The 17,305-nt window shown below is 45.5% G+C and overlaps 1 protein-coding gene across 3 annotated transcripts in view; it reads left to right on the forward strand.

Annotated features, from left to right (window-relative positions):
* The window catches only part of MCC (MCC regulator of WNT signaling pathway), a 359,158-nt gene that overhangs the window by 93,317 nt on the left and 248,536 nt on the right, over positions 1 to 17,305 (forward strand). Inside the window, exon 1 of one of the 3 annotated variants that reach the window (XM_038769408.1) lies at positions 14,330 to 14,895. The exons of the other annotated variants lie outside the window; for them this stretch is intronic. Coding sequence (XP_038625336.1) covers positions 14,839 to 14,895 — 57 coding nt within the window. The 5' untranslated portion in view covers positions 14,330 to 14,838. Of the gene's footprint in view, positions 1 to 14,329; positions 14,896 to 17,305 lie in introns of those variants that run through there. 3 annotated transcript variants of the gene reach the window in all.

Raw genomic sequence — 17,305 nt, forward strand, 5'->3', positions numbered from 1 at the left:
TTTGTGGTTCATGTTGTAGGGAATTGAGCAATCCTCTTCTTTAAAAAAAATAGCTGTAGAAAATTGGTATTGCCCCTCTGCTGGGTTTTTAATTTATGAACCAGAATAAGAACTTGTGGGAAGATTGGTTATTGCCTTTAAAATAGCTGAGTAAGTATTGTTAACCTTACAGTCAAAGCCCCACTGGCCTAAAATAAGGCATCAGCATCGTGTTCTACCCTGAAATACTGACCATATGGAGGGAAATCTTACATGATTGTTGTTCTTACTCATTATGGTTTTAACACAGCTTTTAACAAAGCTGTCAAAATAGCCCTTTCAGAATGAAGTGTGAGATTTTATCCCCAGGATCCTATTAATCTTTGAGCCACCTGATGTCTGACAAAAGATCTCATATTTTAAGAAGAGAGGGCTTTGTTAGTGACCATGCAACTGTGCAGTGTACTGGGGGGATCTAAATATTTGGAATATTTGGAATAGGGAAAGGGAATTTAGCTCCAACGAGCCCCTTTCACATTAGCTTATGCAGAATCCGGCCTAATGTGTGGGGGAAAATTTAGATGTCCAGAATTCGCTTTTCCTTAACTTCTACTTGTACCCCACTTAAATCCTTTTCCCTCTCCTTTACCAAAATTCAGTGCTCTAGTGATTCAGGAATCATACTCAAACTATATCTTTACATTTGTATGTAGTGTGAGGTATATATGTACTTATGGGTCTCTAGCTACGTCCACATTGTAAGTACGTTCAGTTCTAAAACCATGTGAACTGCTTATATTTGTATCGGCCATTTCTATAAGTGTGGAAGCCTGCTAGTTTACACTAAAGACTCAGTGGGGAGTGAAGTTTTCTGCATTAAGAAATTAGCAAGACAGTGAAAAAGCCACTTTGGAACAAAAAGTGAGGCTCCTCCGTATGCCTTCTATGCTGTTTGATTTTATTTTATTTATTTTATTTTGTTAGTATGTTTGGTTTTGTTCTCTGTCTCCCCCTTTTAGACTGTGAGCCCACTGTTGGGTAGGGACTGTCTCTATATGTTGCCAACTTGTACTTCCCAAGCGCTTAGTACAGTGCTCTGCACACAGTAAATGCTCAATAAATACGATTGATTGATTGATTGGCGTATGGCACTTACTTTTAATTATTTATCACGATAATTCATAGCAAGCTAGTGCTCATGCTCAAGAACCTATAGAAAGTGAAAGGGTGACTAAATTTTAGGGATGTACATCAGCAATTTTGCATTTTTGAACTTGCGATGTGTGGAGTTTACAAATTGGATTCTATACAATTGTACTTATTGTAGTAAGCAAGCCAGGAAGAAAAAAACGGTTTATTTCAGGTACTTATCATGATTATCATCATCTCATTATTAGCAACAACAGCACTTAAAGAGTGTCTACTATGTACAGAGCTGGGGAACATACAAAAGAAGTACAAAAATAACTAGTCTCTCTCTCTGCCTTTGAGAGGCTTGCAGTCTAATGGGAGAGATATTTGGGCACAGATGGCCAAAAATATACAAGGCCTTTGAGAGTAGATTGGGTAACCCAGTAGGTTTAAAGAGGAAATGAGAAGCAGCGTGGCTCAGTGGAAAGAGCACGGGCTTTGGAGTCAGAGGTCGGGGTTCAACTCTCGGCTTCGCCACTTAGCTGTGTGACTTTTGGCAAGTCACTTAACTTCTCTGTGCCTCAATTACCTCATTTGTAAAATGGGGATTAAGACTGTGAGCCCCACGTGGGACAACCTGATCACCTTGTATCCCCCCGCCAGCACTTAGAACAGTGCTTCGCACATAGTAAGCGCTTAACAAATGCCATCATTATTATTATTATTAAATACCTACATACAGAGAAGCAGCATGGCTTAGTGGATAGAGCACTGGCTTGAGAGTCAGAAGGTTATGGGTTCGAATCCTTACTCTCCCACTTTCAGCTGTATGACCTTGGGCAATTTATTTCACTTCTCTGTGCCTCAGTAAAATGAGGATTAAGACTGTGAGCCCCACATGGGTCAGGGACTGTGTCCAACTTGATTTGCTTATATCCACCCCAATGCTTAGTACAGTGCCTGGCACATAGTAAGAGCTTAACAAATACCACAATTATTATTATTATAAAGTGGCAAGGCAGGATCACAAACTACGAGATCCTGGAGGGCGGTCAGACCAAAGCACAGAAAAAGTGCTCATCACAGTATCTTGAGGGAGGGGCAGTGCAAGGAGAATGGATGGCAGCAGAAAGCCAAACAAATACTGGTAAATTGAAGTGATGTAATCATGAAAAAGGTGGACAGAAGAAATAGTGAAGCAAAATCTCAAAAATTGTGATCCAGCAGTAGACGGTTGGGATTAGCAGGAGCAGCAGGAGGAGACTGGTGAACCTGTTGAGCAGCAATCACAAATGGGGCATTTCTAACATGAATATGATGTGGAAATCATGGTCAGTTTATATATTATCTTTGTCCAGGAATGCCCATTTGTCATTTTAAGCATTGACAAATTTAGGAGTGGAACGTGAAAGGGATGGGGCATTGGAGGTGGGGGCCTGGGGGAAGAGGGAAGGTTGACAAAGAAGAAAGAAAACAGTCACAAGTGCTTGGCTTCCTCCTCTGCCTCCCACCCACTAACTGTGGTTGTCCCTTCAGGTTCAGTTCTGGGACTCCTTCTATTCTCCATCTACACCCACTCCATTGGAGAACTCATTCACTCACATGGCTTCACCTACCACCTTTATGGAGCTGATTCCCAAATCTACAACTACAGCCCTGGTCTCTCTCCCTCTCTGCAGTCTCACATTTCTTCCTGCCTTCAATACATCTCTACTTGGATGTCCTCCCGTCACCTCAGACTTAACATGTCTAAAACAAAAGTCCTCTTCCCACCCAAACCCTATCCTTCCCTTGACTTTCCCATCACTGTAGACAGCACCAACATCCTCCCTATCTCACAAGCCCATAACCGTGGCATCATTGACTCCTGTCATTCAACCCACATATTCGATCCATCATTAAATCCTGTCGATTCAACCTTCACAACAACATTAAAATCCCTCCTTTCCTCTCCATCCAAACTGCTACCACAGTAATCCAAGCACTTATCCTGTCCCGCCTTAGTTCCATCCACCAATTGGGAGTGGAACCAAAAACAGCTCCCAGCTCCAGGGATTCACCAATTGTTGTGGGCTCCTGTGCCCTCTGCTGGGATTCTCCAGGCCTGGCTGTATCAGTTCAGTCACTGACCCGGAGTGCAGGGGCAGAGCAGTTTCCTCTCCAGTCCATCCTTTACTCTGCTGCCCAGATCTTTTTTCTACAGAACCATACAGTCCATGCTTTCCTGCTCTCCTATGCTCAACCTGCACACTTCTGTCATCTAATGCCAGCCTACTCACTGTGCCTTTGTATCATCTATCTCACTCCCGACCTCTCGTCCTTGTCTTGACTCTGGCCTGGAATGCCCTCCCTCTTCCTAGCTGACAGATGATCACTCCCCCACCCCCCCAGACCTTCAAAGCCGTATTGAAGGCACATCTCCTCCAAGAGGCCTTCCCTGTCTAAGCCCTCATTTCCTCTTTTCCCATTCCCTTCTGGGTCACCCTTGCACTTGGATATGCTCCCTTTATTCAGTCATCCCTCAGCCCCAAAGCACTTATGTAACATACCTATAATTTATTTTTATTAATGTTAATTGTCCCATCCCCCCACCCCATACTCATCGTGGGCAGGGAACTTGTCAATCAGTCAGTCGTATTTACTGAGCGCTTACTGTGTGCAGAGTACTCTTATATTGCACTCTCCCAACAATATGCCTCTGCATACAGTAAATGTTCAATAAAAATGATTGGTTGATTGATTTGATTGGAATACATACCTTCCCAGTAATATGGTAAATGCAGCAGTCACCAATCAATCAATCAGTCATATTTATTGAGCACTTACTGTGTGCAGAGCACTGTACTAAGCACTTGGGAAGTACAAGTTGGCAACATATAGAGACAGTCCCTACCCAACAGTGGGCTCACAGTCTAAAAGGGGGAGACAGAGAACAAAACCAAACATACTAACAAAATAAAATAAATAGAATAGATATGTACAAGTAAAATAAATAAATAGAGTAATAAATATGTACAAACATATATACATATATACAGGTGCTGTGGGGAAGGGAAGGAGGTAAGATTGGGGGATGGAGAGGGGGACGAGGGGGAGAGGAAGGAAGGGGCTCAGTCTGGGAAAGGCACCAAAGGCATGTAGCCTGACAGGCAATGGTAGTTTCTCTGGGCTTGCTGGGAAATCCGCTGAAAAACCAAAAAAGAAATGGAAAATTCCACCCTATTCTTTCTTGTCTAAATACGAGACAGTTATAGAGCATAGTATTTGCCAGTGAGCAGCAATGGAGCACAGACTGCTCTGCGTCTGCATTCAAGATCTATGACTGAACCGAGCCAGCCAGGCTTGGAGAATCCCAGCTGAGGACACAGGAGCCCGCACCGACTGGTGAATCCCTGGAGCTGGGAGCCGTGTTTTCTTCGATCCCCAGAGTCAGTGGATGATTCCTGTTTTGATGCCGATCAGAATGGATTGGACCTGGGTAGAATCAATCAGTCAGTCAGTGGTATCTATTGAGCATTTACCGTGCACAGAGCACTGTACTAAACGATTGGGAGAGTACCATAGAACAGAGTTGGTAGCCACGATCCCTACCCACAAAAAGTTTACAGTTTAGAGGGAGAAGGGCTGGGGGATGGGGTCTTTCAGGCTCATTTCTCTCATCCTTTGGCTGTGGGCCAGAAACTCATCCCCCAGGACAGTGGCTGCTAACGCTACCACCTGCCCTGAATGTAATGCCAGTGTCACCTACTGGGTTTTCTTTGCTGCTGCTCTCTCCCCCCCACACTCCACCATTAGGGTGGCCATTTATCCGGCTTTCTATCTGACTGTTTGGTTTTTAGCTGGCCAGAACTGATAGAGCACCGGATGCTTTCCTCCCACCTTGGCTTCTGTGGCCCAGACCCATGAGTCAGAAACAGTGCCCGTCATTACAGGGACCTGGAAGAAGAATGCAAGGGCTCTGGAGTGAGGGAGGTGGTTGAGGTTCTCCGTGACGTCATTATGTTGCTCTATATAACATTCATCTGTTAGTTTCATGTTGGCCAAAGCACATCAGTGGCCAACTTAATCACCATGCCTGTGTGTCAATCAATCAGTGGTATTTATTGAGCACTTATTGAGTGCGGAGCACTGTACTAAGCACTTAGAAGAGTACAATATAAGAGAGTTGGTAGGTGTGTTCCCTGCCCACAACCAGCTGTCACTATTCCCTATTAGTGAGTTAAGGGCCACTCTTCCAGGGCACTTTCCCTGGCAGAGGGCTGGGGTAGGATAGCAAGCTGACCTTTTTTTTTTCCTGGTCTTGTTGCAGATACAAGTGACAAATTCCCATTTGAAATTCCCACTTTCAAACTCACACCATTTCACCTAGTTCTTCAAAATGGGCTGACCTGATCTGGGTGCTAGGTTAGGGGCAGTTCCATTTAGCTGTTCGGTCTCGTTGCTGATCTTGAATTTGGGAAGCTCCACCAAGGGTTTTTCTGGAACTTAAGTGCTTATGTTTATGATTTGACATCAGAGACTGATTGGGCCCCCCACAAGACACCAAAGTTGAGGAAAGAAAACCATCAACTTTGGTGTTTTGGGGGGGTATGATCAGTCTCTGATAACACAGTCTAATGAAGGAATCCAAACTAGGAATCTTTGCTGGGGGAGGATGCCCAAAGCCTGCCTAAGTGAGGATAGTTTCACAAACATTCCTTAATCCAAGAAGCCATTTTCTCCCAGTGCTTCCACCTCTGTCGCAGTAGTAACTTCCATTCTGCCAAGCTGAAATTCAAATGAGGCAATGCTCTTAGAATGAAAAATTGATTACAGGAACCTATAGGCTAGAGTGAGCCGGTCTGTGCTCAATCCTGTTTAGTTGACGGATACTACTGGCATGTGTGCTTGAGGATGGGTAAAAGCTGTCTGACTTTTTCCCCATTTGATTCCAAGCCAGCAATTGTAATGGAGTTTATTTGTTCAGCACTGGGCATCAGGTGTAATAGGATTATGCATTGTGTTTATACGACCCTGGCTTTCATATCCCTGGAGCAGCATACCATCGTTCATTTTCCTGGGATAAATTAAAAGTGGAGATTGTAGATTAGATCTGCCAGGGCTCATCTGGGTTATGTGAAATGTAGTTTTTCTGTCTCTTAGAGCTTATTGGATCATGACAGAAATATAAATGAGCTAGCGGAAAATATTAAACTCTTATGAGAACTCATTTCCGTCGAGTTAGGTCAGTATGGCAGATGTGGCAGCCAAACTTATTGTTTTTCCATTTATGCATTTTCAATTGAATCCCCAAATTGGAGAGACCAAAGCTGGTGGAGCCTTTGCCGCATCAGGTCTATGTGGGTATGGGTTTTTGTGGGTCAGGAAGGAAGCAGTATTTCTCTACTTTCTTTCCTCTTGTCCCAGTTTTGCCGGATGTTGGGTTTGATTTTTAGTTGAGTCACTCATATTGGATTTGAACAGTGGCCACTGAGATAGGTAAGCACACTCAGAGGGAATTAGGTTCTTCAGGCAGGATGTTCTGAGGCAGGGGGCAATGCCTTCCCGCAGTTGGAATTAAGTCTCTTCAGTCCCTCTTCCCCCTGCTACTATGAATGGGTGGGAGGAGGGGAGAGGAAGGAGTAGAGGTCATTTGCATGAGGTTAAGGGTGCAGTAATGCCGGGGAGGAGTGGGAGATGGCCCTCAAGTGGGGTGAGCAACTGAGTTGGGAGAGTTGAGCAGTAGGGCTAAAACAAGGACTGGGGAGGCAAGAAGATGGGTTGGGGAGGGACATACTAGAGAGGAAGGGGAAGCAAATTACTGTTTGTACCAGCTCAAAATAGTGTTGGGATTGTAAAACAGGTGCAGAAATCTGTCTGTGCCCCTCTCTTTCCATCCTCCCCACCATCAGAAGAGTTTATTGTTTGGGCCCTGGCTAAAGGTATAATCTGAATATCAAAGTGTTCTTTCCCCTGCATAACAATTGTCCTGATTGCTTCCCCTGTCCACCCCCACTGTCTCCAGGACACCAGACCACATTTTAGAACTACAACCCCTTGACTGTTCCAACAGAATCCATAAATCTGTGGTGGTTATTGAGCCCCTACTGTGTGCAGAGCATTGTTCTAAGCACTTGGGAGAGTACAATACAATCGAGTTGGTAAACAAGATCCCTGCCCACAAGGAGCTTACAGCCTGGGGGAGGCAGATTTTAAAAGAAGTTACAGATAGGGGAAATGGGGAATATAGGGTTGTGCATGTAAGTGTTGGGGGCCTGAGAGTGGGGTGAATATCAAGTGCTTAAAAAGTACAGATCCAAGTGCATAAGGGGTGCAGAAGGGAAGGTGAATAGGGGAAATGAGGGCTCGGTCATGGATGGCCTCTTGGAAGAGATGTGATTTTAGAAGGGCTTTGAAGATGAGAGTGGTGGTCTGTGAGATACAGATACGAAGGGGGAGGGAGTTCCAGGCCAGAACAGAACAAAAGGACCTTGATTCATTTTCCTAAACCAGATCAGGAGTTTAAGTGTTGGGTCAGTGGTTTACTTAGGGCACCAAAGGTTCCTGCTTCCTCAACTTTGCCCTGGCTTTGGTAGAAAGCAGCATGGCTTAGTAGATAGAGCAAGGGTCTGGGAGTCAGAAGGTCATGGGTTCTAATCCCGGCTCCACCACTTGTCTGCTGTATGACCTTGGGCAAGTCACTTCACTTCTCTGGGCCTCAGTCACCTCATCTGTGCAATGGGGATTGAGACTGTGAGCCCCACGTGGGACAGGGACTGTGTCCAACCCGATTTGCTTATATCCACCCCAGCTCTTAGTACAGTGCCTGGCACATAATAAGCACTTAATACCATTATTATTATTATTATTATTATTATAAATTGAAATACATGACCCCACAGCCATTCTGATGACAAATACATATGCAGACCCACACACTTCCACCAACCTCTTTTACCTGAATCAAGGCCACCCTAGGGCCCCAAGTATTGGAGCAGCTTTGAAGGGAGAAGCATCTCTTTGCTAGATCCTGCTGCCTTGACTTCTGAGAGGTCAGGAAGGTGGGGAAAGGGAGAGGATTTGTACTAGAATTAAGTCCCAGGTGAGGGGGGATGGGGATGAGTAAAATGATTTGGGTGATTGTCTCTGGTGCATGAATCCTCAGAGGACCAATAAAGGAATCATATGTAAACTGGAAAGAAAAGGGCAGACAGATGAAGGGCATGGCCCTTAAAGTGGATGTAACATTGGGAGAATGGTAAAGAGGGCAGAGAAGCAATGATTAAAGTGCTGTGGGGAAAGTCCATTACTATATGAAGACACTTGGTTTTAGTGTAATTGAGTTGGGGTAATTGGAGGTTCTGAGGACAGAAGCTTATCCTTTGCCTTTTCCCTCATTTTAAAAAATCAGTTCTTAGCTTTTGCAAGGTAAAGTTGTTTACTCTGCCCTGTGTGTGTTAGGCACTTTAAAATACACTCTCCTGATATAAGCTCAAAACCATTAAGAGTACCAATGGGAATTTGGTTTCTCTCCAAAGAAATAATTTTTCCTCTGGCTTTATTTCTTAATTTCAGGATGTTTGCATAGTTGGAGAAAATTTGAACAGACTTCTGGGCAGAGTATCTCCATATACTTCCGGCTGAAATGAGAACTAATATGTGATAAAATATGTGATAAAATGTGATTTATTAAGTGCTCAGTATGTGCTAAGCGAAGCAGCATGGCTCAGTGGAAAGAGCATGGGCTTTGGAGTCAGAGGTCATGGGTTCAAATCCCGGCTCTGCCAATTGTCAGCTGTGTGACTTTGGGCAAGTCACTTAACTTCTCTGTGCCTCAGTTACCTCATTTGTAAAATGGCGATTAAGATTGTGAGCCCCATATGGGACAACCTGATCGCCTTGTATCCGCCAGCGCTTAGAACAGTGCTTTGCACATAGTAAGCGCTTAACAATTACCATCATTATTATTATTATAATTAGATTGCGACAGAGTCCCTGCCTTACAGGGCGCTCACAGCCCTGGGGATAGGGAGAACAGGTACTAAATCCCCATTTTGCAGATGAGGAAACTGAGGCACAGAGTTCACATGGCAAGCAAATGAAGGTGAGACTGGCACCAGGACTCCTGACTTCTAGTCCTGTGTTCTTTCCACTAGATTATGCTGTGTTCCTGTGTTCTTTCCCATTTAAGTAAACCATAAGGTGGCATTTGTGACTATGAAGGAGGTAGCCCCCACTGTCCTCAAATGGGAAGGCTATCCAGCAGATAAGGGAAACATTTCACACTGTAATTCTCCGTGTAATTAGTTGGGATGAACAAGAAGTTGCTCCATTTCACTTTTGCTGGGGTTGCGTGCTCTGGTAATCACTCACATTTTGGGCAGCCTGGCACTAGCTGTGGGTAACATTTCACCCTGGAACTCACAACCACATAAATGGATGGTGTGAGCCTAGCAATGGAGATGACTTATCACCCATTATTTTTGCTCTGCAGCCAACAGCCTGAAAACAACTACTCCAGTTCACAGGAGAAGAAAGTGAGTCTGTGCTTGTCCCGGAGGAGGGGGGAAGAGGGTGAATGCTTTTTCTGAAGCAAACACTAAGGACTTCTGGTTTTTCCATGTAATGTCCACATAGTGGATGGCCGGGGGAGTGTGCAAGGGTATGGAGGAGAGGATGGGAAGTAGGCTACATTACATCTCTCCCTTCTGTGGGAAAGGTCTCGTATTAAAGAGCACCCATTTAAACAAAGAGCCAGGCTTAAATGGACTTCTCAGAGAAGAGGAAATAATCCACATTTGGTCATGCCATGAATTCAGGCTGGTGGCTGGTGATGTTCTATTGGACACTGTTTTTTTCATTCCAGAGGAAGGGAAGTCATGATATGTGAGAGATTGGCCAAGGAGACCCAAACTTTTGACTTCTTTATTGCTGTATTTACTACTTAAAATGATTTCACTGTTCTTGTGCAAGGCCACTTTTAGGACCCAGTTGCTGAGGAGTTTAGTTGGCAGTTGTTTTTGAAGAGCTCCAGAAATAAGCGGTGACCATTTGGGATGAATTTAATTTAAACATTTTCCCAGAATCTGTTTCCTCGCATCCATTTTAGATTGTTGTTGTTGTTTGACTCTGAAGGAGGTTGGCCATCTGCAATTACTCCTTGCAGCATTTGAAATTTTCTTTTTATTGGCTTAGATTTTGAAACCCCTAGTTTCTGCTGTGATTCTTCCCTCCCTCTCTCTTTCCATCCCTCCCTTCCTCCATCTTTCCCTCACCTTCTATGCAATGAAGAAATGTCTCTGAATGCTACCCTGGATACTGAAAAACAAATATCCGTCGTAGATATTTTGCCTTCAAGTATCTAGCCCAGACTAACCCTTAGCACATAGCCTCTGTTTAATCCAACGTGGTTCATCTTGACTCTGGCCAGCAATTCTCAGATGCCATAGCCCTCTTGACCACAATGGAGGGCAGTAATGCTGAGTGACTCTTTTGTTATCCAGATGTAGAGTGTCTTTAATCTAGGTAATGTTCTTTGCTTCACTGCAGTCTGCAAAGTGTTTGAGGGATGAAGACCCTTTTAAATTATTTAAAGGAGGGATGAATTTTTAGTTGTAAGAAGGGGATTTGATCTAGAGATTGTAAGTTTTTATTTGTCTCTTGGGTTAGCAGGCTCTGAAACCGGAATTACCAAATTATCCACAATAGCTAATCCACTCAAAAGGAATTGGTCACCAGGTCTCAAGATTCACAAGAAGCAGCTATGAGAAGCATGGGCCTGGGAGTCAGAAGGACCTGGGTTCTAATCCTTACTCTGCCATTTGTCTGCTGTGTGACCTTGGGCAAGTCACTTCACTTCTCTGTGCCTCAGTCACTTCATCAGAAAAATGGAGATTAACAGTGTGAGCCCCATGTGGGACACGGACTGTGTAGATTATCTTGTATCTACCCCAGCCTGGCACGTAGATGCGGATACTTAAAAATACCATTAAAAAAAGTCCCTGCTTTCTCCTTTGATGGCAAAGGTCCATTTTATTGTTGCAACATGTAGCCCATCAAATGGAGATTACAGCTCATTGTTTAGACTTCATCACCCCAAAAGAATGTATTCTTCTTCGAGGAATGTTATTGAAAATAATAATAGTGGTTTTTGTTAAGCGCTTACTATGTACCAAGCAGTGTGCTAAGCACTGGGGTCGATACAAGATAATCAGGTTCTATGTGGGGCTCACAGTCTAAGTAAGGGGGAAAACAGGCATTGAATCCCCATTTTTGCAGATGAGGGAATTAAGGCACAGAGAATTTAAGTGACCTGTCCAAGGTCACACAACAGGTACATGGCAGAGCTGTGCCTAGAATCCAAGTCCTAAACCTGGCTGGTGAGGGTAACACCCTGAAGATTTTAAACCATGGGAAAAAGGTTGCTTGTCTGAATGTTGCTGTAAATAGTCACCCTTTCTGGGATTAGGACATATTCGTTGTGGGCAGGGAACGTGTCTACTAACTCTGTTACATTGTACTCTCCCAAGTGCTTAGTACAGTGCTCTGCACACAGTAAGCACTCTTCACAGAGTAAGCGCTCAATAAATATGAATGATTGATTGATATTGAGCTTGAGAGATGTCCTGGAGGCAGGAAGAAATGTGATACTGCAGAGGCAAGAGGTCAAGGCTTGTGAAGTAAGATTGGGAGTCATTCACAGAGCCCTGGTAGTTGAAGCAAGAAAGCTGATGAGCTCCCCAAGGGAATGAATGTAAAAATGATAAAGAGGGCCCAAGCAGAGAATGGGATACAGAGGTAGAAACAGTGGAGAATGAGAAGGATCAGCCAGAGAAGTAAGAAAATCCACAAGAACTCTGACAGTAAAACCAAGGACTTCCAGGAGAAGGGAGTGGTCCAGTGTCAGATGCAGGCTAGAGGTTGAGGAAAATTAGGACAGAGTAGAATCTGTTAGATTTAACAAGCAGGAGGTCACTGATGACCCACAAAAGAGTGGTCTCATTTTCTTGAAATTGGTGGAAACTGACTGTAGAGGATCAAGAAGAGCATTAAAAGAGAGAAAGTGGAGGCAGCGGGTGTATACAGTCCATTTGAGGAGTTTGATCAGGAATGGGAGGAGGAAAAGGGAGGAGTTGTTGAACTGGAGGGTGCAGTAGGACCCAAAGAAGCTGTTTTTTAGGAGAGGGGAAACAGGCAGAGGGGAAGGAGCCATCGGAGAGTGAGTGGTTGAAGATGGCAGTCGGAGATGGAAGAAGAGTGGACCCAAATATCTGTAAAAGGTGAGAAGAAATGGGGCTGGAGGTGGGTGAGAGTGTAGATGTGGGTGTGGGAAGGAATCGATGAGTTGAGGGGGAGACTTTGGGGAGTTCTTACCTGATGTTTTTTTATTTTGTCAATGGAATAGTTAGCAAGGTTATCACGGGCTGGAGTTGGGGACACTGGGGGTTTCAGGAGGGAGTTGAAGGTTAAAGGATAAAAATTATTTGAATTGATTGGCAGTCTTCCATGCAGAAGCAGTTTGATGGCCACAGAAAAGGCATTGACAAGCCTTCAAATGTGATAAATTCTGACAAATGTTTGTGCAGAAGTCCTGGGGAGCGTTGCCTCCCCAGTCCTCCTTGCAGAAGACTTAGAACCTCAGAAAATAAATCTGACTTTTACGAGATGACCAGTAAGTGATTTCCTAAGGCGTTTGTTTGGCAAAGGGGAAGAGCAGAGGAAATATATAAACCTGTAATGCCACAACATGGGGGAGTTTTACTCTCTTTTCTAAATTCAGAAAATGTATTCTGGCCATGTGATGGGTGGGGGAAGGGGGCTGGCAGCAGAGGAGTTAGTGTTCAGCCTTAATTTTCTTGACTACTAGTCAGATGGAGAATTAACATTCTTAATATTTCTCTTTGGATGATCTGGAAAAATATCTGCCCTAACCCTTGTAAAATCTTAATGTACCGTGAGAAGTGCCTGGCTGTCTGCAGTTTTTAAATTTGTTTTTTTGACCTTAATAAATCATGGAAAGTTGCCTCTATGACAGAAGACAAAAAAAGAAGTCTGCATTGTTATTCAGGTGGCTCCTTCAGGAGGCCTTCCCAGACTGAGCCCCCTCCTTCCTCTCCCCCTCCGCCTTACCTCCTTCCCTTCCCCACAGCACCTGTATATATATGTATATATATGTTTGTACATATTTATTACTCTATTCATTTTACTTGTACATATCTATTCTATCATATTTTGTTAATATGTTTTGTTCTTTTCTCTGTCTCCCCCTTCTAGACTGTGAGCCCACTGTTGGGTAGGGACCGTCTTTGTGTGTTGCCAACTTGTATTTCCCAAGCACTTAGTACAGTGCTCTGCACACAGTAAGTGCTCAATAAATACGATTGACTGATTGATTGATTTCCCTCTCCCCTCCCCCCTTTCCCTCTCCCTCCTCCCCTCTCCTCCCCCTCCTCCCCTCTCCTCCCCCTCCCCTCCTCCCCTCTCCCTCCCCTCTCCTCCCCCCTCCCCCCCTCCCCTCTCCTCCCCCCTCCCCCCCTCCCCTCTCCTCCCCCCTCCCCCCCCCCCCCCCCCCCCTCCCCCCTCCCCCTCTTCCCCCCTCCCCCCCGCCCCCTCTTCCCCCCCCCCCTCCCCCCCTCCCCCCCCCTTCCCCCCTCCCCCTCCCCCCCCCCCCCTCCCCCCCCCCCCCTCCTCCCCCCCCCCCCTTCCCCCCCTCCTCCCCCCTCCCCCTCTTCCCCCCCTCCTCCCCCCTCCCCCTCTTCCCCCCTCCCCCTCTTCCCCCTCCCCCCCCCCTCCCCCTCTTCCCCCTCCCCCCCTCCCCCTCTTCCCCCTCCCCCCTCCCCCTCTTCCCCCTCCCCCCTCCCCCTCTTCCCCCTCCCCCCCCCCTCTTCCCCCTCCCCCCCTCCCCCTCTTCCCCCTCCCCCCCTCCCCCTCTTCCCCCTCCCCCCCCTCCCCCTCTTCCCCCTCTCCCCCTCCCCCTCTTCCCCCTCTCCTCCCCCCTCCTCCCCCTCTCCTCCCCCCTCTCCCCCTCCTCCCCCCCTCTCCCCCCTTTCCCTTTCCCTCTCCCTTCCACCCTCCCCTTTTCCTCCCTCCCTCTTTCCTTTCCCCCTCTTCCTCCCCACCCTTCCTCTGATCCCGCCCCTTGTGTGCACTCTTTAGCCAGCAGCCAGACAGCTGTGTTCTATCAGAACCCACTTACAACTCCAGCCTGATTAGCAGGGAAACTTTAGCTTGGAGTACGGAGTCGGTCTTTCGTGCTTTCTTTCCTTCTCCAGAAGCGAAGCGACCTGTGGGTCTTCTCTCGCTAAAGTGGATTTTTATTTTGCGAATGGGACCAAATTTGTCTAAGGAGGTAGAATTCTTTAGGGAAATGCCCTCAAACCTAGTTAGGGGAAAAGCTCTGTAAAGCGAGCGGAGTCGGAGGTGAAGCCGATGTTTCACATGCAGTAGGGCAGTTTGACTCGCAAGGAGATTGCAATCGTCTGTCTGCCGTTGCTGCAGCTGGGGTTTTGCAAAGCTGATGAGTCTTTTGCGGCGATGGATTGTTTGTGAAGCGAAAACCAGTTTGGAGGTTTTAGGAGACTTTGGCATCATTAATTGAGAGTCCACAAACGGCATGAGTGAAAATGGCTGTCTAGAGGAAAATGTGCAAGAAAGGAAGAGCAAGGAAAAGCCCTGAGTGTTGAATCTGGTGAGCCCAACTCAGAAGCTTTGCAACCCGGAGGAACAGGCGAGCCCGTAAGAAGCGAAATCATGAATTCCGGAGTTGCAGTGAAATATGGGAACGACTCCTCGGCGGAGTTGAGCGAGGTAAGAACCAGCTGAAGTCTTCCTAGTTCTTCTGCTTTTGTTTTTGGAAACTCCTTTCCAAAACTACCCCCCCCCCCGCGCGCCCCTTGTGTTTGCAATGTAATTTAAGAAGAATAGATTTTTCTCCTATCTTGTTGTAACTTGCCGCGCTACTCGGGAAATGACCTAAACTTGCCTACTTCTGCAATACGAAATTAGTAGAAGGAAAAACAGCTACTGTTGGGTAACTGAGGTTTTTTTTTTCTTTTATGCAGTAAGGATTTCACCTCCCCCATCCCTCTCAAATGCTGCATTTATGCACAACATTCCTTTTTGCGGGAGGTAAAATACACGGATACCAGCTGATATTAAGCAACTGGTAACTAATTTGATGGGGGGCAGGAGTAGGAAGCGAGGAGGGGTATTATGCCAACAAGTTTAGGCAAATCACGTGATGCATTTAAGTTCAGCCAAGGTAGCTCTGTACCTTGAGTCAGAACGAGTTGTTCTTCTTGGGTGGGGACGACGACACGGGATTGAGGGAGAATGTGAAATGTCTAATGCCATTTAGAAGTTTATTTCCGTGTCGATTCTTGTTGGACCGTATGGTTTTTCCTTCTGCAAACACATGCGAGTATTTTAAGCAGCAAGATGCTTTAAGCTGCTCGTTTTGATGGCCGGAGGAGTGCCTTGAGCACCATTGAATGCCTGAAAAGTACTGATATGAAACACACAATACAGAGGGCTCAATTCAGATTAGGACACCTTTATTGCTTAAGGTGGTTTAATGTTCAGTGCAGTTTGTACCCTTCATAGCATTACGAAGCAGTTCAGAGGAGGGAGAATCAGTGCTGAATGCTTTTCTGCTTCTTGGTCAAGCTACAATCCCCTTAGCTGGAAATGGGCACCCAGAGAGTATGGCTGAAAAGAGCTGTTAAATGTAAAAGCAGTCAAGGCAAACAGAGGTATTTTCAGCCTAGTGACAGTGAGGAGAAAATGGAAGGATGTAGCTTTTTTGGGGGAAGGAAAACTAGGAGGGTTTAATGTTCCAGTTGAGAGCTGTGCCATTTCCCACACCACATAATGCTTTGATTTAAACATCATTCTGTTACTCAGCTTATATTTGTTCACTGTGCTTTATTTTCATGGACTTGATTAGTTACAAACATTGCCCAATCGTCAGATTTCCCTATGATATAGGTAATAGATCAGGAAACAGTGGCAGTCTCTTCATATATAGATGTGAAAACTGAAGCACAGAAAAGTAATGATTTGTCAAACTTAAATGCCAGAAGTTTGATCTAGAAATAGAACTCAAGTTTCCTGGCTCCCATTTTAATGTCTTGGGCAGGTTCCCTCTCTAAGCCCCAAAAAGTGTCCTTTTAATCAATACAAATAAAATAAATAATTTGAGCCACAGCCTCCTTAGATTCCTGCCACATGCTGTCTGGTTTTCCTGGGTTTCTGCCTACACAGCAGAGGCTTTCACCAGAGATTGGGTCATCTAATTGCTCTGGAATTAAAAATGCAAAAGCTGGAAAAGCAGGAGAACATTCGAATTTGTTGCTGGCTAGCTGGGTGATAAATTGGCAAATCTTGGGGAAGGAGTATGGTCTAGTGGAAAAGGCTGGGGCCTGTGAGTCAGAGGACCCGGATTAGAACCCGGGTTCTAATCCAGGCTCCGTCATTTGCCTGCTATGTGACGTTGGGCAAGTCACTTGTCTTTCCTCAGCTGTAAAATCTGTAAATGGATTCAATACCTGTTCTCCCTCTGACTTAAACCTATTGTGGAACAGGGACTAGGTTAAACCTGGTTATCCTGTGTCTACCCTAGTGCTTAGTGCAGTGCTTGGCACACAGTAAGTACTTAAATACCATTATTATTAATAAACCATGTTCTGCCCCTGTTTTGAGAAACAGTGTGGCTTAATGGAAAGAGCATGGGCTTGGGAGTCAGAGGTTATGGGTTCTAATCCCGGCTCTGCCGCTTGTCAGTTGTGTGACTTTGGGCAAGTCACTTAACTTCTCTGTGCCTCAGTTACCGCATCTGTAAAATGGGAATTAAGACTGAGCCACACGTGGGACAACCTGATAACTTTGTATCTACCCCAGCACTTAGAACAGTGCTTGGCACATAGTAAACACTTAACAAATGCCATTGTTGTTGTTATTTTGCAAAGTGCTGTAAGCATTTCCAATAATAATGGCGGCATTTGTTAAGCGCTTACTGTGTGCAAAGCACTGTTCTAAACGCTGGGGAGATTACAAGGTGATCAGGTTGTCCCCCTGGGGGCTCACAATCTTAATCCCCATTTTACAGATGACATAACTGAGGCACAGAGAAGTTGTTACTGGCCCAAAGTCACACAGCTGACAATTGGTGGAGCCGGGATTTGAACCCATGACCTCTGACTCCAAAGCCCGTGCTCTT

The sequence above is a fragment of the Tachyglossus aculeatus genome, chromosome X4 (genome assembly GCF_015852505.1).
Source record: "Tachyglossus aculeatus isolate mTacAcu1 chromosome X4, mTacAcu1.pri, whole genome shotgun sequence".
NCBI classification, from domain to species: Eukaryota; Metazoa; Chordata; class Mammalia; order Monotremata; family Tachyglossidae; genus Tachyglossus; species Tachyglossus aculeatus.